The 23,243-nt window shown below is 42.6% G+C and overlaps 1 protein-coding gene across 2 annotated transcripts in view; it reads right to left on the bottom strand.

Annotated features, from left to right (window-relative positions):
- LOC146790011 (LITAF domain-containing protein-like) overlaps nucleotides 1-23,243 on the bottom strand; it is a 305,563-nt gene that overhangs the window by 63,056 nt on the left and 219,264 nt on the right. For both annotated transcript variants that reach the window (XM_085628328.1, XM_085628327.1), the window contains exon 4: nucleotides 19,867-19,950. In XM_085628328.1, the coding sequence (XP_085484454.1) occupies nucleotides 19,867-19,950 (84 nt within the window). The remainder of the gene's footprint in view (nucleotides 1-19,866; nucleotides 19,951-23,243) is intronic.

Here is a 23,243-nt window from a genome sequence, read left to right as displayed (position 1 = left end):
ATTTGGTACTCGCAAATTCCCAAAAGGAATGAATGGGAGGCCATTCCTTAATTGTGAATCGCAGTTTGCGAGCTGCAATTAAGGAATGTGAAGGAATCACAATTTTATTTGCGATTCCTACATGCATAAGGAATTGCGATTCCTAAATTGCGATTCCTTAAAAATCGCAATTAAGGAATCGCAATTCCTTACTTTTATGCATGTGGCCCTTAATGTCTTGACATCCAATAAAAATAGATCCAGTGGCTATGATGTGTTCTTTCAGATTTTTCCATTCTTAGAACTTAAACTGTCATTGATATTTAAACGGAAAGATCTACACACTTGAACCCTTTTTGCTCAAACTCAACAACGTCAAACTTATAAGATGGGGTGAAAAAGTAGAGATGAAAGACACATAGGGCCTGTTTTGAGATGAAGAATCCGTATCATAATTAACAGAGTCCTCTTCAGAAGTAGCAAATATTGCCTTCTCAGCAGAAAAGGGAAAATCAGTATTATTTTTGCCTCCTGCCTACGGAGAATATCTGAGGAATCAGAGGAATGGTGAAAAATGCATTAATCTACCAATGGTCCACTGACATTTAATAGTCTTCACACCTAATGTCAGTGGATACTGGAAACAAGAAATTGAAAAAGTTGTTGAGCATTTTTACACCCTAAATTTGGAAGAGGGAGTAGAGGGAGTAGAAAAAACCAGGAAGGACTGTTCCACCATGATGATTAGGTCAAGAAAGGTCGAACAAAACAGAGACATGGAAATATTACGCAAAGATAGCCAGGCATGGATTTCATATATTGGAAATAGCTTTACTCAGCATTCATAGTGAACCTTTCTCAAAATACTGTAAATGGCAACAGAACATTTGTGTACACCTCTGTCTTAATAGTAAAACTATAAAAGTATGAGATATGACTTTCAGCCTGAAGCAGAAAACCCAATGGCTGCAATTGGGGGCTAAATCCATGGTTAGTAGCCAAGTAGGACCCAGCGACCATTCCAAACATTACCCACAAGAGAAAAGCTTGAGACAAAACTGGACGGTGATGGCTTCATGCCCTAGTCCTTGTCCCTTAACCTTCTCACTCCAAGCGCACTGTAAAGTCGTATTTGAATTGCTCAGACTATTACTTTTCCATCTTTCTTCCCTCCTGTACATTCAAGCAAAGAGGAGGAATGTCTTCATATGCTGGATTCCAGGGATGCTGTGTCATATTAGATGGACTCTATGTGAGAAGGTAGAGTAGATAACCATTTTTTTGTGAGTTTTTGTTGGAGCTAATAAGACCAATGCAGGTTCTTAATGCACTATTTTACATTGGGTCATTATTTGTATGAAGAGCAGCTATGCCCTGGGCAGGAAAGACTCTTAAGAGGTAATTTGTGCTCTTCGTATGCTTCAGCTTCCAGATAGACATTAGCAATTCCTTAACACTCTTGTATAAAGCATTTATAAGGACAGATCAATCAATCAATCAATCATTTGTGAAGCGCACTACTTACCCGCGAGGGTCTCAAGGTGCTGGGGGGGTTCAAGCAGCTACGTCTCATCCGAAGAGCCAGGTCTTGAGGCTCTTCCTGAAAGCCTGCAGTGTGGGCATCGGTCTGATGCTGAGGGAGAGTTCATTCCAGGTCTTGGCCGCGATGTAGGAGAAGGCTCTTCCTCCTGTTCTGGCCCTGCGGATGCATAGGATTTCAGCCAGGGTTAGGTAGGCAGAGTGGAGGTTTCTCTTGGGTGTGTAGAAGGAAATTCTTTAGTTGAGGTATTGGGGTTCGGTGTTGTGGAGGGATTTGTAGGCATGAGTGGGCAACTTGAAGGTCACTCTCTTTTAGATGGGGAGCCAGTGGAGGTCTCGTGGGTGCTGGGTGATGTGGTCTTGTCGTGGGAGGCCACGGACAAGTCTGTCTGCATCGTTCTGGATGGTTTGGAGTTTGAAGAGTAGAGATCTGTTGATTTTGGCGTAGAGGGTGTTCCCGTAGTCTAGTCTTCTGATAATGAGTGCAAGGGTGACAGTTGTGGTGGATTCGGGGGGATCTATTTGAAGGTCTTGCGGAAGATGCGCAGGGTGTTGAAGCATGTGAAAGATACAGCATTGACCTGTCAGTTTATAGGAAGGGAGGAGTCGAGTATGATGCTGAGGTTGCAGGCATGGTCCATGGGTGTGGTAGGGTTGCCGAGGGCAGTGGCCCACCTGCTGTTGTTCCATGCGGAGGGGGTGGATCCGAGGACGTTGACTTACGCTTTCTCCGAATTGAGCTTCAGGCAGCTGCTGCTCATCCAGGATGTGGCGTCTTTCATCACTTCCTGAAAACTGTGTATGGTAATGACTGGTTCCTTTGTGAGGGAGAGGATGAGCTGAGTGTCGTTGGCGTAGAATACTATGCCGAGTCCCTGTTTTCTGAGGATGGTGGTCAGGGGGGCCATGTAGATGTTGAAGAGCGTTAGGCAGAGTATTGGTCCTTGGGGTACTCCGCAGCTGATCTCTGTCGGTTCGGAGAGTAAGGGCCGGAGCCTGATTCTTTGAGTTCAGTCAGTGAGGAAGGAGCAGATCCAGTCTAGGGCCGTACCCTGTATGCCGGCGTCGTGGAGTCTGGTGGTTAGTGTGTGGTGGAAGACGGTGTTGAAGACTGCTGAGAGGTCTAGTAGGATGAGGGAAGCTGTATGGCCTTGGTTGAGGAGGATGCAGATGTCCTCCGTGGCTGCCAGGAGGGCGGTGTCTGTGCTGTGGTTGCTGCTGAATCCTTATTGGGGGGTGTCGAGGATCGAGTTGGATTCAATGAAGTTCGTGAGCAGGTTGTTGACAATCTTCTCAGTGACTTTGGTTGCAAAGGGGAAGAGAGAGATGGGTCTGTAGTTTTTGAGGTCCATCGGGTCTGCGGATGGTTTCTTGAGTGGACGGTTTGACTTCTGCGCGTTTCCAGTCATCAGGGAACATGCCTGTTTCCAGGGTGCTGTTGATAGTATGTCGTAGGTCGGGAGCTATAGCAGAGGCGGCTCTGTGGAAGATGTGCGGCAGGCAGGGATCGGTGGGGGCTCCAGAGTGTATGCTCCTCATGGTCTTAGCAGTGCCTTCTGTGGTGACAGGAGTTCAGGTGGTGATGGTAGGCTGGGTAGCATTGCCGGTGGTGGGTGTAGTGTCGGTGTCTTAGTTCCGTTCGTCGAAGTTGTCGTAGAGAGTCCTCATCTTGTGATGGAAATAGGAGCCGAGTTTGTTGCAGAGGTCCTGGGAGGGAGGGATGTCGGAGGATTCCCTGACGGATTTGGTGTATTCTTGTATGATGCTGAAGAGTTCCTTATAGTTATGGGAGTAGGAAAGGATTCTGTCCTGGATGAAGTTCTTCTTCATGGTTCTGATAAGTTGGTGGTGTTCTGTCATGGCAGTCTTGTAGGTAGTGCATGCTTCGGGGGTTTTGCTGTTCCTCCAAGCTTTCTCGAGTCATCGGCACATGCGCTTGGATTTCACGGAGGTCGGTGGTGAACCAGGTGTCGTTTGTGGTCCGTTGTCTGTCGGAGTTTTGGAGGGGGGCGAGAGTATTTTTTGAGCAGTCGGTGATTCATCTGTGGACTTCGCTGGCTGCAGAGTCGGCGTCAATCGTGGTGGGTGGAGGAGCGCAGTTGAGGGTGGAGTTGAGGTGCTCTTCAGTGATTGATTAGTTGATTGAGGTACTCACCAATAACCATGCCACACACGGAGAGTCGTTGTACGTGTCTTTATTCAGCTGAGTGCAAGTCAGAACTCAACATTCTAAGCCCACCTTCAACTCATCTCTCCAAAGCTGATGTCACAGACCTATGGTGTGCAGTGGGAAGCAAAATAGTTCCAGCGTTCTTTTATTTACCAGACACTACATCTCCCGCTTTGTTAAATAAAAAGCAACTAAGTAAATAAATACACAAATAAAATACATGAATAAATTCACAGAAAATCATAGATATATAGGCAATTATAATTTTTCAATTAAGCATTGTGGCACCTGAAACACACATCCTGATCGAGTCACTAGAAACAGGGAATTGGCTGTCGAAGTGTCAGTGATGTACACAGGTAAGGTGGAATAATCAGGGGACATAGAGACATCAACAGTCTGTGAGGACCCAGTCTCTACATTGACATCAATGTTTGGTGAGTGATGGGCCACCTGTGGGAAATGAGAGGAATATCTAGTAAGGGACTTCCCAGGACGCTAGGCAACCACCATGTGTCCTTTGGTGTTAGTGATGGTAAAGGGATCAGACTCAAAAGGAGCCTCAGACTTTCCTTTTCTGTGTTGTCTGACAAGCACTCAATCTCATCTTGTAAAGGTGACATCTTTTACATGATGTTATCTGTTAACATATATTTTGATCTTCTGTTTGTGACCAAAGTCCATAGCACAAATGTCTCCCTCATTCTTGGATGTGAGTTTGGTCCATTGGGGCAGTTTAGTTGTCATGGTTCTTCGAAACATGAAAGACGCACAACTTCCCCTTTTGGTGTCGAACAGTAAATTCGAAGAGTAGTGTTCAAAACAACTGTCAGGGTGAGTTTCTCCAATGAAGCATGATGAACAGCTTTCCTTAGAGTACTCATGAACCATCTGCCAAACCCTTAGCCTGGGACTGAAGAGGGGTGCTTTTTTGATGCTTTATATTGAGGTGATTTAGATCATCTTTGAATTCTCAACTATTAAAAGGTGGGCCATTGTCAGATTTTAGGATTGCAGGTATACTCTATGTTGGAAAGATGCCATCTAATTTTTGAATAACCTTTTCATGTGTAGTGGATGAAAGGTCTTCTATCAATTGAAACTGGTATATTCATCAACAATAACTAGAAGATGATGTCCATTCTGTAGAAGACCAAAGAAATCAATAGCAATTTTCTCCCAAGCATGATGTGGCAATTCTGACCTGTTCAAAGGGTGCTGAATCACTTGAGACGAAAGAAAGCTGCATATGTGATAAGACTCAATCATGGAGTGCTCTCTCAGTGGCTAGTATTCCTCGATATCCTTCATGGGCAATGTTGATTACTTGTTGTCCGAGATACACGGGAATAATTCTGTTTGTGACAGGATTTTACTGGCAAATGCCACAATATGTCTGTAGACAGTTGGCTGTCCGTTGTGCTGTGCAAGAATTGTGCCTAATCCGACAGGGCCAGCACCAACTATAACCTCTGTGTGAAATTTGGTATCAAAGTAGGCCATTTCAGTGGCACTCTCAATAGCTTCCTTGATTTTTTGGAAGCTCTTCTCACATTCTCATGGTCAATGAAAAGACACATTCATTCTCAATAATTCTTGCAACGGTGCACTGACCATAGTAAGGTCTTGTATGTATCTTGAACAGTAGCTGGCCATTCCAAGAAATGATTGTAACATGGAAATGCCTTGTGTGGAATTTGCAATATGCTTGTCCTTTAGCCGGATCAGGTTTCAGGCCTCACCAAAAAAGACATGGCCTAAGAATTTCAAACGTTTCTTGTGGAATTCACATTAGTCAGCATTCAGAGTTAAGCCTGCATCATTCAGCAACATACTTGCATGAGAGCTTTGTCATGCTCTTTCTGTGTAGCTCGGAAAACCAATATGTCATCACTATAGCTGAATGCATTTACTACAGGCTGTATGATACATCAAATTACGTCGTAACATTTTGTGCAGCAGAGGATATACCAAAACTCAATCTCTTATAGCGAAACAGACCAATATGTGTAGAAAAGGTTGTGATCTACCTGGATTTTTCTTCAAGTTCCAATTGGTAATATCCTTTATTTAAGTTGAGTCAAGAGAAGAACTTTGCACAATTCAATTGTGTTATCATGTCAGCAATGTGCAGACCGGGATGTCTCTTTCGCTCAACTGCCTTGTTGGCCTGACGCATGTCAATGCACATGCCTACAGCTCCTTCCCTGTCTCTTTTTGGCACTATTACAATGGAGAAACGCTGTGTGTCGGAGCAGTGGAGCATTCAATGATGTCATGTTTAAGTAACAAATTAAGTTCTTTTTCAACAGCTTCTTGCAAGTGAAACTGAACTCATCTGTGTCTTTGAGCAACGGGACAAACATACTCATTTATGTGTTAACTTTACTTTCATTGTTTTGAGTTTTCCTAACCCATGAAATAATGAAGGAAATTGGTTTACAATTTCATAATGAGCATTCATATTGTAGCTCCCTGAGATCAGTCCAATATCAGCAGAAGTATTGAAACTCAGCAAACAGGCGCTTGAAGCTGTTCCTTGAAGTACATGAATAGGGGCTAGTACCACAGTTTTCTTATGTTTCATCATGACTACAAATGAACCTTTACTTTTTAAGGGTGTTGACTCTGAGGCAGCTCATGTGTATACTTTAGTCTTTGACTTGGTAAGTGGTGGTAATGGAAATAATTCTTTGCTACTTCTCCTCAAGCATAATATTTATCAACACACCGCTGTCAATTTTGAACGTTATCGAACACCCGTTTTTCTTGAGAGTAATTTTTAGACAATGTTTGAATGCTTTTGGTGCTTTTTCAGGTCAGTCTTTCTTCACCTTAGATTTTTCCTCACATTCGACTCATATCACATGTGCATGTCTTTTTGAAGTAAACATTGACATTGCACAATTGTCATTGTCACTTTCCTTGGAAACTGATGCTGAGGAACTCTTTGTCAATGATTTAGACGTCGATCGACTTCGCTTGCTGTTAATTTGCCGTAGTTGATGTGACCACTTAGCCTTGTGGGAGTGCATAGAACGCCGCTGAGGTAGTAATTGTTCGGCCATTTTTTATTCAAGCTGTGATGCAATTACTTTTCTATTCGTCTTGTAAGATGTCACAAAATGGTTTACTTTACCACAGGCGATGCATATCTGTCCAATGGTGAGACATTTCCCTTCGCTTGGAAATGACAGTCCACACCTGTAACATGATTTCTTTTTCTGTGGAGACATCACCTTGCGTTTCTTGGCCTTTTACCTTGGCTTACTTTTGTTGCTCATGACGGACACACTTTGGGCACCTCCGGCCTCCATGTTAGTTGCTTGACAATCAGCATGCTCTTTAGCTCGAACAGCCTTGATGACTTGCTTCAAGCTTAGAGTTTCCTTCAGCATTTGTGATATAAAGGAATGTGACAGACATCCATCGATTACTTCGAGGTTGGTACCTTCCTCATCATTAAATGCATTGAATTTACAGTGCTTCACCGGAACATCTAGTCACTCAACAAAATCATTGATGGTTTCACCTGGTCTCTGGTGCTCTGGACTGAATATGTATCTTTCATAATCCACATTTGGCACTGGATTACACTTGACATTTAAGGCTGTTCTCATTTGATCACAGGTCACTTCATCTTTTTGTGGCATCTTTTTCATGGCTTCTTTCACACCTTCACCAGCCATGTTTCTCAGATACTTTGTGATCTTTTTCATCTATGAAATCTTCTAAAGTCTCGAGCCATGCACTCCATATATTGCCAATATTGTGTTTTTTGGCAGAATAAAATGCAGTTGGCATTTGTTAGAACTGGGCGTCTCTAGTTGGCAGAGGTAGGTACCTTTGACCAAATAGGGACCCTTGCTTCTAGTCAGGGTAAGGGGCTACACTTTTAAAATAATCCCTGCTCACCCCCTTGGTAGCTTGGCACGAGCAGGCAGGCTTATCTCAGAGGCAGTGGAAGCATTTGTGAACACATACAGTAATACAGTGAAACACTACAAATGGACACCACACCAGTTTAGAAAAATAAGTAATCTAGACTTAAGCCAAGATCAAATGACAAAAATTCCACAGTACTGTAAAAAATAGACTTAAAAATGGTAGAAATGACTTAGTTCAATGTAGATGGTAAATGCGACACTTTACTCTCAAAGTACCTTAGATGCGTTACGTAAACAAGCAAAAGGGTCGCAGGGAAGTTGATGTGTCATTCCTTGCACTCAGGGAAGTGGATGCGCCGGTTCCTTACTGCTGCGCAGGGGAGTTGAGGCTCGCTTCCTTACTGTGTGGGGAATTGATGCGTCGTTTCTTACGGTTGCCCGGTGATGATGCGACACGATGGTGCCTCGATGCGATGATCCGGTGTGATGCGACAAAATGGCGTCCTTGATACGATGTGACAATGTTGGATGTGATGCGTGCACGCCCGACAGCCGTGCGGCGAACTCAGTAACTTCTGAGCTGTGACAGGCCCTGCAACAAGCTTCTCCGGTGATGTTATGGTGACCTCTGCGGCTGCAACACGCTTCTCCGGTTATACAACACTCTTCGACGGTGATGCGATTGCAAACAGCTGCGGTGGCGACAAGCTTCTCCGGCGAGGCGACGGCAACTGCTGCGGTGGCGAGATGCTTCTCCTCATTGCGCCGCGCTTCCAGCTCCCAGCGACACGCAGACTTCTCAGAGAGCCCAAACAACAGTAGGCACCTCTCTGCAGGTAGAATTCCCAGCAAGGAGATTCAGGGGGAGCTGGTGGTGAAGTCTTTGTGTCCCTGAGACTTCAGAACAGGAGTCAAGCTCAGCTACAAGCCCTTGGAGATCTTCCTCAAGATAGTAAAAGTACACACAAAGTTCCTTTTCTCCTTTTCTTGGCAATAAAGTAACCACTGCAGGCCAACCCCAGAAATAGCAACACAGCACAGGGGCAGTCTCCTCCTTCAGGTTCCTTGGCAAAGGTTCATCTTGATTCCCAGAAGTGATCTAAAGTTCTTGGGTCTGGGCCCCAATATTTATGCCAGTAAATCCTTTATCCTCTGTAGGCAGAGGGTGCCTGTGCCCAGCCAAAACCAGTTCTGTGCAGCTTCCTGGCAGGAGGTGGAGACATCATTGTTGAAAGCAGACGTGGCCCAGGTAGCTGAAAGGAAATCTCCTCCCCCTACTCTCCATTCAATGAGGGCTCAGGTCAGTGAAAGGAAATCTCAGCCCCCCACTCTCTATTCAATGCAGGCCCTATTCAGCCCAGCCCTGGCCCATCGGACTGCTGGAGCCAAGGCCCTCTCCAGCCCCCTGTCACTCACAAACCAGACATGGAATACACAAACCTAGCAGAGGCATGCTGGATGGTTAGGCAAGAAAATACCTACTTTCTACAAGTGGTATTTTCAAACACAGAAAGAAAAACCACCTTCACTAAAAGATGTATTTTAACATTCTGAGTTCAGGCATATTAAACTCAAATTTCTACCTAGTTCCCTGCGTCAGTTAGGATTATAAAATGTTATAATCAAACTGCCCATTCTGGCCTATGGGAACAGGTAGCCTTGCAATAGTGAAAAACGAAATTGGCTGTAATTTACTATCAGGACATGCCACACACATCAGAGCATGTCCTACCTTTTACATACAATGCACCCTGTCCATGGGGGTACCTTGGGTCTACCTTAGGGGTGACTAACATATAGAAAAGGGAAAGTTTAGGGACTGGCAAGTGTGTGCACTTGCCAAGTCAACATGGCAGCCTCAGGCTGCACACAGGCTCTGCAATGGCAGGCCTGAGCCACATTTTACAAGCTGCTTCTCTGGGTGGCACAACCGGATGTATGACGTTACAACGCGTGCTGTTACAACGCATGCTGTTACAACGAAGCTGTTACAACGCAAGTGGATTTACAACGCATGGCATTACAACGCAAGTCTTTACAACGACTTGCACTAGATGGCGTGCTAACATTAGAAAAGTGTAATTTACTATTCCAACTCCAGTCCACTTAACAGTAGGGAAGGTGTTGGGATAGTAAACTACACTATTTGTAATGTTAGCACGCCATCTAGCGCAAGTCGATGTAAAGACTTGTGTTGTAATGGCATGCGTTGTAAATCCACTTGCGTTGTAACAGTTTCGTTGTAATGGTAGTGCGTTGTAAAAGTTGCTTTGTAAAGGTTGTTCCCCGGCACAACCAGTGCTGCAAGCCCACCAGCAGCATTTGATTTACAAGCCCTGGGCACACATGGTGCACTGTATTAGGGTCTGTCAAGTAAATCAAATAAGCCAATCATGGAGTCACTAATCCATTACAATAATTTACAATAGGGAGCACTTGCACTTTGGCACTGAATAGAAGTGGCAAAGTGCCCAAAGCATCTAGACCAGCAAAACACATAGCAAAAATACAGGAGGCAACAGCAAACAAATTGAAGGGAGACCGGCGCCAATGGTGCCAGGTCTAACAGTAGTTTAAAGAATGCAGCAGTCGTATATACATTGGTGGACAGTAGTGGTCTCTCAGGCGCTTCTTGTGGCACTTGATCAGGCTAAGATTTTCTAACACAGGGGTCTGCAGCGGGTAGCTAGGGAGCTACCAGTAGCTCGCTGGTACTCTGGAAGTAGCTCCTGTTTGTGCAGCCCAGCACAGTAAGTAATTCAGAAGGTCTAGCCATTTTAAAGATAGCAGCGCTACACATGTCTGTACCCTCAAAAAGTGAGTTTTTTGTTACAAAAAGAAAGATATTCGGTTAGTGTATTTACTCAATATGGAATGTGCATTTTTGATAGAAAACACATTTTGGCAAACAAGTATGCTACAGTTTGAAAACAAAAGGATTCAAAATAAAAATATATAAATCTGCTCTTTGAATAATAGTTCATACCGAGTTGGGGATGTTTATAGCTGCTACTATTTCCTTTAAACCGGTGGCCATTTTCTCCTGTGGCTGTTATTTCATTAGTCATGTGGAAGAAATTTATATTGATAAAGCTTTTCCTGACCTTGCTCTTAGTAACTCCTCACTGTTTCTTATGTGTTGGGTGGGTGGTGTTCGTCTACAATATTGAGTTTTAAATATCGTCCAGAAAAAATATTGTATCAAGAACATCAGCTATCACAATATCATGGAGGTAAGTATTTATAGAAGAGTTTAATTTTATTTACGTTCTTAACTCCACATCTATGTATCTTGAAGATATCTGTTTCCTCAAGATACGTAGATGGGGAGTTAAGAATAGTATATCAAAAATTACTTATTCATGCATGCTTTCATGATATAATATCAGTCATATTCTGGATTTAATATTTTTTCATAACGCAATGTTTTGTCACTTGATATTGTGACATATATCTGGGTGGTCACAACTATTAATTCTACAAGGTGTGGTCACTATAGCGATTGCATGATGGTTTCATCAAGTAGATACATCTTTGTACACTACAAGTCCATGAAAGCAGATGCCGTCATGATATTTGGATGGCTTTGTGCTTAAATGTTTCTTTACAATTCCTCGTTAACCTCTGTTTTATGCAACATGAATTTCAGTTTGACTTGTACTCAATTACAGCAGTGCGCTGCTTTCATAACCTGGTTGCATCATCCTTTATTGCTCTCACTCCTTATAGCATATGGCATTAATTTGAGTGTGATGTAGGTGCACGCTTGTCACAAAGGCATCTTACTAAAGGTCAACTACATCCAGTTGCCTTTTATTCCAGGAAAACTGAGTGGCTAAAACAACCTACACTAACTGTTATGGAATTGGTGGCCATTGTGTTGAAGACTGGTGACAAACTGATTGCTTCATATTAATCAATAATTAATTTTTTGTTTCAGCCCTACGGTCAAACAAAAGTGAAGAATAGCAAAAATTAGAAACATGGTAAAACTGCAAATATAGCAAAAACAAGCTAAAAAGTAGTAGCATGAACATTCCAACTCATTTCTGTTAGCACTGCAACGCTCTCCTGAGTGAATAAAAAGTAAGATAGTAATATAGTCATAGTCAGTTTCCAAGTCCAAAAGATGTAGTGGGCCAACTTCCTAGGTAGAAGATCTAGGCCAGTTCAAAGCGAGAGGGATAATGCCTTGCTACACTTACTGATATTGCAAGTTAAAAAAGTGGTCAAAGAATCTGCTGTCTTATCTCCAAAGAGTGAGAACATAAAAACATACAATGAAGAACAGTTGTATGTCCTCCCCATCCTGAATGTACATTGATCCATTCATGTTTAACTCTTTGTTCATTTGCTAATGTAAGTCAGCACTGAAAAGATACCCAGTCAAAATTGCAGGTACAAGGTTCGACTCTCCTCTGTGACCAAGGTGCTTAGGGAAGGTTCGCAAACAATTGATGACAAGCTCAAAATACGTCTTAGAGAAAGTCTCCCTTCAGGGGCCATTGTACTCTGACTACTTTACGATCTTTGTGGTTGAGACATTGAGCTGGGGCTAAATCAAAAGTCAAGACCTTCTATGTTTTTCAACCTGGTGACAACATAGTCCAGCCACGGCAGCTTTGTCGGGCCTCTGTCTGCTAAGATGTCTGAAAGTGTTGCTCTCTAGCTTATTGCACTGTTATTGGTCAATATTCTGACCCAATGTAGAATGGGCTCAATAGAAACTTAGGGTTCTATCCCAGGAAGATCCAATTCTGCCCTTAGGGCCACTATTGGTGTGATGGGCCTAGGTGTTGTAGCCAGAGTAGGGATTTGCTCTCTGATACTACTGGTCTACAACAAAGCCTAAACCTCAATTGTTCTGCTCCACAGTAAGCGGTCAAAATGGCTTTGTAGGCATTAATAACTCGGTCAAGGGATCTTCCTCCGATCCTATTGGCAAAGCAAATGATTGTGCTAGTGCATTGGTTCATTGCAGACTCACTCTTTATGGTCTGGACCATCTAGTTCAGGATTTCATCAATCATATGCCCAGGTGTTCAAACTGATTGACTCTCTCTAAGTTTATTCCATGGATTCTGAATGCAGCTCTAAGTTTCTTTGTAGTTTTTAGTACCTTGAATTTCATTTTGGGGATGTTAACTGTCAGTCTTTTATTGAAGCAGTATTTCTCAAAGCCCAAGAGTAACTGGTGCATTGATTGTTCTATTTGAAATAAGATGACCGCATCATCAGTGAAAAGTACTAAGGAAAGTTTAGCACCTCCTAATTTGGAGACATCAAGGTCTATATCTGTGTGAGTTTTGCCCACATCGAAAATGAAGAGGCTGGAGAGCAAGGGAACATGTATGAAGCCTTGTTGCACTGCCTGGTCAATATCTATCTTGGGGGTGCACTCCCCTCTTTTGCCTCATGGCCTGGTCAGGTGTCCGTAGGCCCTTTCGAAAACCAGCTTGTAAGTTGGACAGAATCTCATGGTCTTCCACCCAGTCATGCAGTTCATTTAGCAGCAGTTTCCCATAAATTGTATGTTTATACCGTTATGAGGGAGTGTTTTGCCAACTTACAGGGGTGTTGGCAACATCGACATAGACCCAAAAGCTAACTGGTGCAAGAAGTTTTGCCAGCCTATTGACAGTTAAATGGGCAGGTAGTTGGCAAGAGACTAAGAGTTCGACCTAAGAGTTGGACAACTACATGATTGTATTTGAAGCTATGACTACCTTTGCAGGAAGGTTTACATATAAGTGTGGCACTTTAACACTTGTGTCGGCTCCTGGTTCAGTAACCTGGGGCCAGATGTATGACCATTTCATTTCACTAGTCCCTAATTGCAATTTTTTTGAGACTCGCAATTAAAGACTCACAACATGAACAGTACAAATCTGGCTCAGACACATTAGTGATTCAAAATGTGGTCGCAAAGGACCCGCCTCATCAATATTCATGCGGCAGGGCACAATTAGTGACTCACTGAGAAAGGGCAATAGCACAGAGATGGTGGCCTGCTGAGGACAGCAGACCACGAGGTCTGTGTCTGCTTGTAAATAAGGTAAAAATAATTGTGTATGTATTTCAAAAAGAAAAATGAAACATTTGTGTTTCAGGTTTTAAGAGTAGGCAGTGGTCCTTAAGGCCACTGCCCGATTTTAAAAAACATTATCACTGCCAGTAACAAAGGAGAAGGTGTTCCCTGGGGATCCCTTCCCATTTGCAGCTAAAGGCCATATGTATCAAAATCCTCATTAGCGATTCTCAAATAGCGATTTTTTGAGAATCGCTATTTGAGAATCGCAAAATGCTATGCATGTAGGATTTGCAATACATTTTGTGAATCCTACATATTCCTTAATTGCAAATCTCAAATTGTGATTCGCAATTAAGGAATACCTATCCATTCATTCCTATGGGCCTATAGGCCCATAGGAATGAATGGGAAGACATTCTCAATTTGTGAATAGCAATTAGAGAATCGCAAATTGAGAATGCAATTTCAAGGGTGTCAAAAGGACACCCTGTTGCACCCCTGAAATAAGCATGGGTTCACATGTGGCGCACATACATGCCCCAAGGGCATGTATGTGCTTCACATTGCACTTTGAAAAATGCAAAAAAATTCATTTTTCAAAGAAATCACAAATTACCACCAACTTGAAGTTGGTGGTAATTTGCGATTCCTTAAGGCCAAATTGCACTTTTTTGGTGCTTCTTACATTGCATTTAAGGAATCACAAAATTTGCGATTCCTTAAATGCAATCGTAAAATAAGGAATCGCAAATTTTGCGATTCCTTATTTTGCACGCAGATTTGCCTCATACATACCACTAAGCTAAATTGCGATCGCAAACGCCGAAATTCTGTGAATTTCGGCATTTGTGATCTCAATTTTGCTTGATAAATATGGCCCCTAATTGCTATTATTTTGCGACCACATTCCGGTGGCACACCAATCCTACATACACATGGACTCGCTACTAGGAAGGGGTGTCCTTGGCATGCCCCTTTGCGAGTCCGATGGGCCATTTACAATCAGGAGAATGCATCGTACATCTGGCCCCTGGTGCTTCTGGTTAATTAGAGAACTTTCTAAAGCTTCACAGCAAGGAAACTCGAGCTTAGTGTCCAATTTGGGATTTGTATGTTAAGCAGCAGCAACCTCATTTTAAAGGTGACAATAGCACCTTTGGAGAGAGTCCAAGAATGCTCACTCAGCAAAATAATTTTAGCTTGTTTTAGCTCTTTGTTTTAACTCGTTATTTTAGTTTATTATTTCTTCCAGACCCCTTCTACCTGAGTTTTTTCGGATACCACTGTGTACATACCATTCAGGTGCTGGCGGTGTGGAAGTGAGAGAGAGTCTGTCCATGCTGTCCCCAATACAACAGCTCAACCACAAACCCTGCTAATGTGTAACCAGCCTTGTGGAATCCTTGACACAAAGCCTATATATGGGATTGAAATAATTTGGGGCAGTCACCTCTTAGCCCTCCATTGTTGTAGTGTTGATGACTCTTTGTTGGTACATGGTGGCAAAATGAATTGTCCAGTTCGCACAATTGATCCCGGATTCCACAGTCTTTTTCGGGCCACTCACATCACCATCTTACCAAATTCCAGAATTTTGTTGTGCTTTTCTTCCTTGATGGCCGATTGAAGGAGACTCCACACCGTGTTTGTTGGATTGGCCTTTTATATTTTAATAAGGTTCTTGTATTCTTTCCTGATGTGCCTTAGGTGATCGCTGCCTTTCACATAGATGCACCAATGCCTTAGTGAGTGAGAAAATGACGTCTGATGCCGTCATTCAAAGTCGACCTACTCCGGTCTCAGATCACCAGTCCTGCTGTTTCAACTGGCATTTAATTTGCTCTCTATTCTGGATGTTGATGCTACCTACCAGGTGCTCACATCCCTGAGCCTTTATCTGGCTGCCTGCCCAGTTCTAAAGCCAGAGCCAGAAGTTTCCATTCTTAGATGTCAGTTCCCAAGGCACTGTTCTGGTGCACTCCTATGAGATTTGCTTCTAGTTTGACTTACATTTTAGTTTTCCTTTTTTCGGAGTTCAACTAGTCTTCAGATTATTTTGGTTTTGTCTGGCAATATAGAGAACTGCTACTAGGGGGTCGTGGTCACTTTTGATTCGTTTGAAGATTCTCATGTATGTGAGAATGTGCCATGCTTACAGATTGATTATGGTACAGTCAATTAGGCTACAGTTCCTCTTTTTGTAGTAAGGCAAGTTAGCCAGAGTATCAGAAGTTGTGAGCTTCACATCTAACATGGACTTCAATTGGAATTCCATAGAGCATATTATCAAGCCCATTATCGCCGTTTTAGCGGCAGTTTTCTGACGCTAAAGCGGCGATAATTGTATCGCCTGTCTTGATAATATGCCCCTAAGTTGAGAAGAGCACTTGAGTGCATTGCGTTAGCCAGTCTTTCGCCCAATTTGGCATCTTTATAGCAATTTTCCACTAATCCCGGCACATTTCATGAGGCTTCTTCTTTGCTCTGAAAGCTGCTGTGTCTGGGATATTCAGGTCAACACAAATCAACATTAACTTTGAGTTTATTTGACACTCCTTGATACTCAGAAGTGATGTCATACCTGACCGATCTTATAGTCTCCTCAAGCGAGCTTGCGTTCAAAGTTGGGAGCTGCCTTTAGTAGGTAGAAACTACACGTTGAAAATATCCAATATGAAAATGCTGAATGTTGTGAATTGTGTGCCTTAAGATGTCGACTGTTAGGGACAACCAGACTGTGAGGCCTTCCCCTGATCTCCCTCATCGTGATTTGATCGCAGGAACACTGTAAGCAACATAACCCTCAAGCGCTCAGATTTTCAAAGTCCAAGACTCCTGTAAACAACAAATATGGTGACGTTTGGTGCCCATTCATTGCCCTCAGCCCTGCTTGTAACCCAGCAATATTTTAACTTAGTAACCCCAGGATCACAGATGTCCTAGGAGAGGGCTTCAAATTGGTGACTTATTTGGGTAAAGTGAGACCTCCGGAATTTAAATATCTTTGTCGGTTTTGGCTTTTGCTTTTTATGTGCAGTTCTTGAGACTATTAGCCTTGGGGCTTAATCGTAATTAGGGCAATCAGATTCCTGGGAATCGGGCATACCAAGGAGATCTTGGGCTCTAGGCTGGTTGCGCCTTACTGCCCTGAAGTCCCACCCAGAATTTGTGAGGTCAGCGGCTTTATCCAATTGTTCTATGTGCTATGGTATGTACCAGTGGCTATCTGGACGACAAGGACATTTTGCAGTTAATTACTATTGAATGAATGACGGATGAGACCTCCCCTAGTATTTCCAAAATTGCTGTACAGTTGTAAATGTCTGCTTGGATGGTACAATGAATGATGGAGGAGGAACTAGTAATTCATTGTTCTCTAATCTTTACCCAAATGATGCTACTACTGATGCTATTTCCTACAACACTGCTGTTTGGATGTCTAGTTTAGATGCCTGCTGTATGAGGGTTTATTATGACGTTCAATGTCCTGCACATGGATTTCATGATTGTTCAAATTGGCTGGGCATGATGAGGCTTTTTTTGGTGTTTCAAGATATGAAGACATATTATTGCTAATACTCTATTCTGCAACTGGTTTTTGTCAAGTGTGGTACGCAAATCATCCTTAATACTGAGTGGGTCCTCACTAGGGCCCCTCTGGACCATGTTTTCTGCAGGATTAATTAGGACACTACAAGGATTCTTACATTGGATCTTCATTACAGATCGCAGAATTGGCAATTGGTGTGGCTCCCTAAAAAGTCTGCATTTGTGTATCATCATCTGAATCCTTATTTCAGCACACTCTAGTTCTGGACTTTGCCAAAGGCATGGACCCCTTGATGGGGCCAAATCTTGCTGATATTAAAGGTGAGGAAGATCAATAGGTCTATCAGGGCTCAGAAATCAGAGATTCACAAGCAGGTATCTACTGGCAAAAGTACTTGTTTCAATACTTAATCCTTATGATTCAGTGTATTAACAATATGTTTCCCAACTATTAGTGAGATTATATTAGTTCGGCTTGGAGGATTGATGGAGGGGATAGTTTGGCATCTTTCCTGTATAGCAGTCTGGTTGAGTGTGCTCGGTTCAGGTTGGCTGAAAAGGCAGTTAAAAAGGCGATTGGTTCCTAGACAGCACCCCGACAATAAACATACACTGGGACTGCTGGGTGCAAAGATAAAATTGATGCATGTTCAGGACTGAAGTGGTTGCAAAGTGCAAAATGCAGGAGGCAAGGACAGGATCAGGAGCAAAAATACAAGTTGTTGTTGTTCCAATGTTTGAGTGTGCTCACAGAGACACCCCTTGACACATCCTTTTGCCACTCCTCTGTCCTTCCCAAACATGTGCCTCCAACCACAAGACACAGGTGTTGCCAGCCAGCCGGCTCTACAGATAGCACATGCCCCTTCCTCTCAGTTTCCTTCGCCCAGCCTTGATTACCTAACCTGCCATTCGCCGGTGCTACTCGCCCCATGACTCACCGGACTTCCGCTGCAGTTTTGGCCTCAGGTGAGGGCAGGCCTGTTAGGTGAGTCTGCAGCAACAAAGATAGTGGGTCTGCATCCAAGATCAGGGTGGAAGAGGCCCCAAAGAGATCCTGGGTGCCTACCACAAACACCTCAACTGCTCCTAAAGTGGGGTGGGAGAGGGGGGACGGTGCTGCTGCATTATGGGACTTTGACTGTCTGTAAACATTCTCGCTGTGCAGACTCCAAAAATCCAGTTGCTGCCCAGCATTTCCTGGCATTATTGGTCAGCATGAAACACCCTCAATCTTGCTCCACATCAACCAGTGGCAGTCTTCACAGACCAGCAAAACCTCATCATGTTGTTATGGTAAGCTTGAGTACTTAAGGAAATTGTTTGAAAGGAGGAGCACTCCGATTTACTGGTCCTATTAAACTCCTAATTCCCTCTTTTTAGTATGGCATGCTACAGAGCCTGATCTGCTGTCTAAACATGTCATGAAACAACCAAACTACAATCAAGTATCCCAACTTTTTAGTATGGAGGTCAAGTTGGGATACTTGATTGTAGTAAGCTTGAGTACTTACCCATTTTCATTTAAAGTAGCCTCCCTTTTTTGTGAACTATGAATTCAATCTTACTTACCATCCCCAACAGCACAATGAGAAGGTGGATGCCTTATCCAGAGCCAGAACATCCTTCCACAATCATGTTACAATTCTGGTTCCAATTTGTCAGAGAAAACAGTTGCCTATAATATATTTCCTGGTCTTCAAGCACTAATTCATTTTGTATGGGTTCAGCACAAGACTAGGATGAGCTACCTAAGCCAAGGGCAGAACCTGTCATGATGGTCTACCATGCTTTGATGGATTTGTATGCTATCCTTATTCCAATCCTCAACAATGGGTCATGTTTGATTTACATGATTTGCCATTTGCTGGTCATTTAGACATCACTGAAACCACTACCTCAATTCAATGCCTTTTAGACTGACTTGCCATATTCATTTACAATATAACATAGATAGCAACATGTGCCATATGCACACATAACAAGATGGACAAACACAAACCTATGGGCTTTTTACCTCCATTGCCTGCACCCCTATAGCCGTGCCAGTTCAAATCCATGTATTTCATCACTGCTGTGCCAAACGAGCATGGGAATTATACCATATTTGTACTAATGGAAGTATATTCTAAGATGGATCATATGATCCCTGATAAGGAGCATCCAACTGCTCAATAAGCTAGTAAGTTGTGCCTCCAAACTGTAGTACAGCTACCCAGTTTACCCAAACAAATAAAATTGGATAGGTTAGTGCAGGTTGTGTCTAAATTGTGGGCCAACGTTTGTAAGAATCTGGGGGTCACAGGCTCTTTCTTGTGCTCATTACGCTCACACGGATGGTCACACCCAGAAGACAACCAAGAATCAGAAAAAAATCTGCATTGTTTTGTCCCAGATCAGAAGGATAGACTTTGCCATTTCCAGTCTCCTGCAACTGTAGACAGCACAGTGCCACTGACTGGACTCCTTTCTATTGCATTCATGGTTATCACCCATTTTATCTAAGCTTTTTAGAAACTGCAGTCTTGTTTTGTCTCTGAGTTCAACTCCAGCTGTGCCTGTCCCTAACACAATTCACCCACTACCCTCAGAGTCTGAGCCTTTTAGCCACTTTGAGGACAAGCTTGTTAAACAGGGCAGTTCTGGAAACAGAGTGAAGAAGTAAATCCTTGGGTCGACAAATGTTACAGCTTATTAACAAATGTAGGTACCTGTTGGTTGAGGTCCACCTGGTGGATAATTTTGGGGTCCTGTTGTGTAGGCTGGTGGTGGTGGAAAGTTTCCTCCCATTGCAGCTAGAAAACAAATCAGAAACAGGAAATAAAACATTGATAGCAATCATTATTGTGCACAAACTTACATGCTGCCTTAATATACACACCAACTCCAGGGCCAGGAAGGGGCATGGCTATAAAAAATGCAGCAGGTGGAGTGGCAATGTGGGCCAGTGTTATTTGTGGTTCCACTGCACATCATTTAGTGGCTATTGTTACTTCGTAAATCAGGTATTGGATGATCAGATTTGCTCGCCTATCACACCATTGCTAAGCCACTGCCATGGCAGCTTTCAAAATACTTGATAAACATGCTAATAAAATAAAATTGACATGCTCAGTCCTCCAAACACATTGGGCAGTTTTCTCCATCTGGTAGCTAGGCAACATTTGTTCTTCTCCCAACAATCTATTAATTTTTGTAATTTTTCAAGATGACTAATAGGACACATAGCTTAACACTGTCTCTGAAACAATAAATGAAAGCATTTGTAATCTCGGTGGCAAGTCTCATTCTAAAGTGAGTGAGAGGATTGGTATTGAAAGAGATGGGCTCTGAAACAAGCGTCCTGCTAAAATCATATCTTGCTAAACCCTGTGCAGGAATAGCAATAACCATATTTTTCTCTTTTGGCCACTGTTGAACAACACTGGCAAAAAGCATTGGCAATAGCTCAAGGACGACCAACTCACTTTGCCAATGCTTATTGCAATTCTACTTTGGGCTTATGTTTAAATCCCTAATCAGGTTGCAATATATATTGGCTAGTGTGACAATAAAGATCATCCTCAAATCTCAATGGATTATGCACTTTAATTGCAACATGTATGAAATCTGCCTTTCGGTATCTAGAATGCATTTCCTTTGCCCTAGGCACAGATTATACTTTGCTGCTAAGCACCTTCATTTAGTCCTACGCTAAAGCTCACCCGATAAGGGACATAACTTTCAGAGTACAAGGAACTAAGGGTCACAAGCATCAAGCCCACATTTTGCGATTCCCAAAGAGCGAATTTTACCGATTCGCTATTTGGGAATCACAAAATGCTATGCATGTAGGGAATTGCAAAAACAATTGCAATTCCTTAACAATACCTAATAGCATTACGGAAATTGTGAATCACTATTAGGTAATGTGACTCCATTCATTCCTATGGGCCTGCCGTCCCATAGGAATGAATGGTATTGCATTTGCTAATTTCCATTACCAAATTGATAATCGCAAATAGCGAATGCAACTCCAAGGGTCCCGGGGAGCCTAAGACCCTTCTGAAGCACCCCAAAAAAAGGTAAGTGTGCACATGTAAAGGACACACATGCACTTTGAAAATGCATTTCTGTGCATTTTTCAAAACATGCACATTTTATTATCAACTTAAAGTTGATGGTAATTAACTTTTCCTAAATGCACAGTTCGCATTTAGAAAAGGCTACATGCATCGGCATTAGGGAATCGCGAATTGCAATTCCCTTAAATGCATTCGCATTTTAGGTAATCGCAAAAAATTTGGATTATCTAATTTGCGAATGCCAAAACCTACATGCATAGGAAAAGGCTTTTTTCCATTCGCAAATGGGCCGAATCGGCCCATTTGCGAACAGGAAAAAGCTTGATACATGGACCCCTAACGGTCATATATACAAGCACATTTTCTGGTTGCAGACCCTGCCATTCAGTAAATCAACCTGTTTGCAATCAGAAAATGTGTCTTTCATTGTTCGAAACCTATTTAGCAATTCATTTTACTGAATCATTAAATGGGTTTAGGAAACCATTAGGAATTGATATTTTTGGAAGGAGCAAGTTTAGGGAATCTCTTCCAAATAGTGACTCCTTAATGTGAGTATTGGGTTGTTGGTTGAGGACAGCCACAATCCTTGTCATGGTTAACCACAAAAGTACCTAAATTAAATTGTGCTTACCTCTCTGTAGCTTTGCACAAAAACAGTCAGGCTTAACTAAGAGTCAATATGTAAAGTATGTATGCAGTACTTAAACAGCAATAAAGTAAAAAAAGAACACAAGAAAAATCCAACAGCAATTTAAAAAATAGAGTAAACTGTAATAAATTATTTGACACAGAAAAGAAAACAATCCAAACCAGAGATATCAAATTTTAATGATTTAAGGTAAGTATCATGTCTAAAAGCAAAAAGCGTCACTTGCAATGATCTGGCGAAAGTCAGGTTGACTGCGATGGAGCGTGGGCCAGATACAGGGACCAGAATAGTCCCCCTGAAAAAGTTACCTTCTAAAGTCCAGCACAGAGAGGTCTGTTCACAGTGGAGGAGGTCATGAGGAACAGAAAGAGCATCGCAGATGGTCGCCACTGTAGAGGACTTGAGAGGCACTTCTTGGGGATCAGGAATTCACTCCAGCAGAGGCCAGCATGGCTCAGATGGGTATAGTTGCCTGTCCAGGCAGCTTTAGTTCCAGCAAGTCAACTGAGCAGTTGCAGAGAGGCCTCTGGAGCTTGTTGTGTCCCTATAGCTTAGAACAGGAGGTCAGGCAGCTGTTCCTTTGAGTCACTTCAGCATTGGTTGAAGGTTGAAGGTTGCAGGTCTAGTCCGACTTCTCAGATAGCAGACAGGCTTCAGGCAGCAAGTTAGTCCTCTGGCTGTAGGGCAGTCCTTCTGTAGAGTGGGTCTGAGGGTGCATTTTTTAGGTCTGGTGTTAGCCAAGACCTTTTGATTTTACTAAAATATGTATAATATACTTTCTTAAAGGAGCTCTCACCCATCTCACATCACCCATTAGTCTGTTGTGTTATTCCCATTTTGTTTCCACCCACTACAGCATACAGCATGAGCCTCTGGTTAACGTCACTCTGAGTGACTGTATTTTGCTCTTTCACAAAGTTCACATCCTCACACAGGAGCTTTCCTTAGTGCCAGTCTTACTTGATGTGATAGTAGGACACATTTGAAATGTGCACAAGGCCCATTCCAAGCTTCAGTACCTGTCTTCTTCCAATGTGGTTGTAAATTCTTTTTTATGTGAACTGCTGCTATTTCATAGCTTACCATATTGCATTCCAGGACAAAAATTCACTAATGGCACCTTGATAAACTTTGCCCAGGAAGAAAACCAAACTTCATGGTGTCTAATTTGCAGCGCACTTGCAACAGTTTTATTTAAACAGAGGCGGGGTGTAATTTGGGTTTTAGTATCCAATAGTTTAAACTGTAATCCCCTTTTCCTTCCTTCTTTCCATCTTTCTTTTCTTCTTTCATTTTTTTCTTCTCTCTTACTTTACTTCCCTTTTCCCTGTTTTGCCTTCTTTCATTCCTTTTTTCTTTTTTGCCTTCCATT

Source organism: Triturus cristatus, chromosome 10, assembly GCF_964204655.1.
Source record: "Triturus cristatus chromosome 10, aTriCri1.1, whole genome shotgun sequence".
Taxonomy (NCBI): Eukaryota; Metazoa; Chordata; class Amphibia; order Caudata; family Salamandridae; genus Triturus; species Triturus cristatus.
Note: the sequence above shows the minus strand (reverse complement) of the source record. Positions and strands in the feature narration are given on the sequence as shown.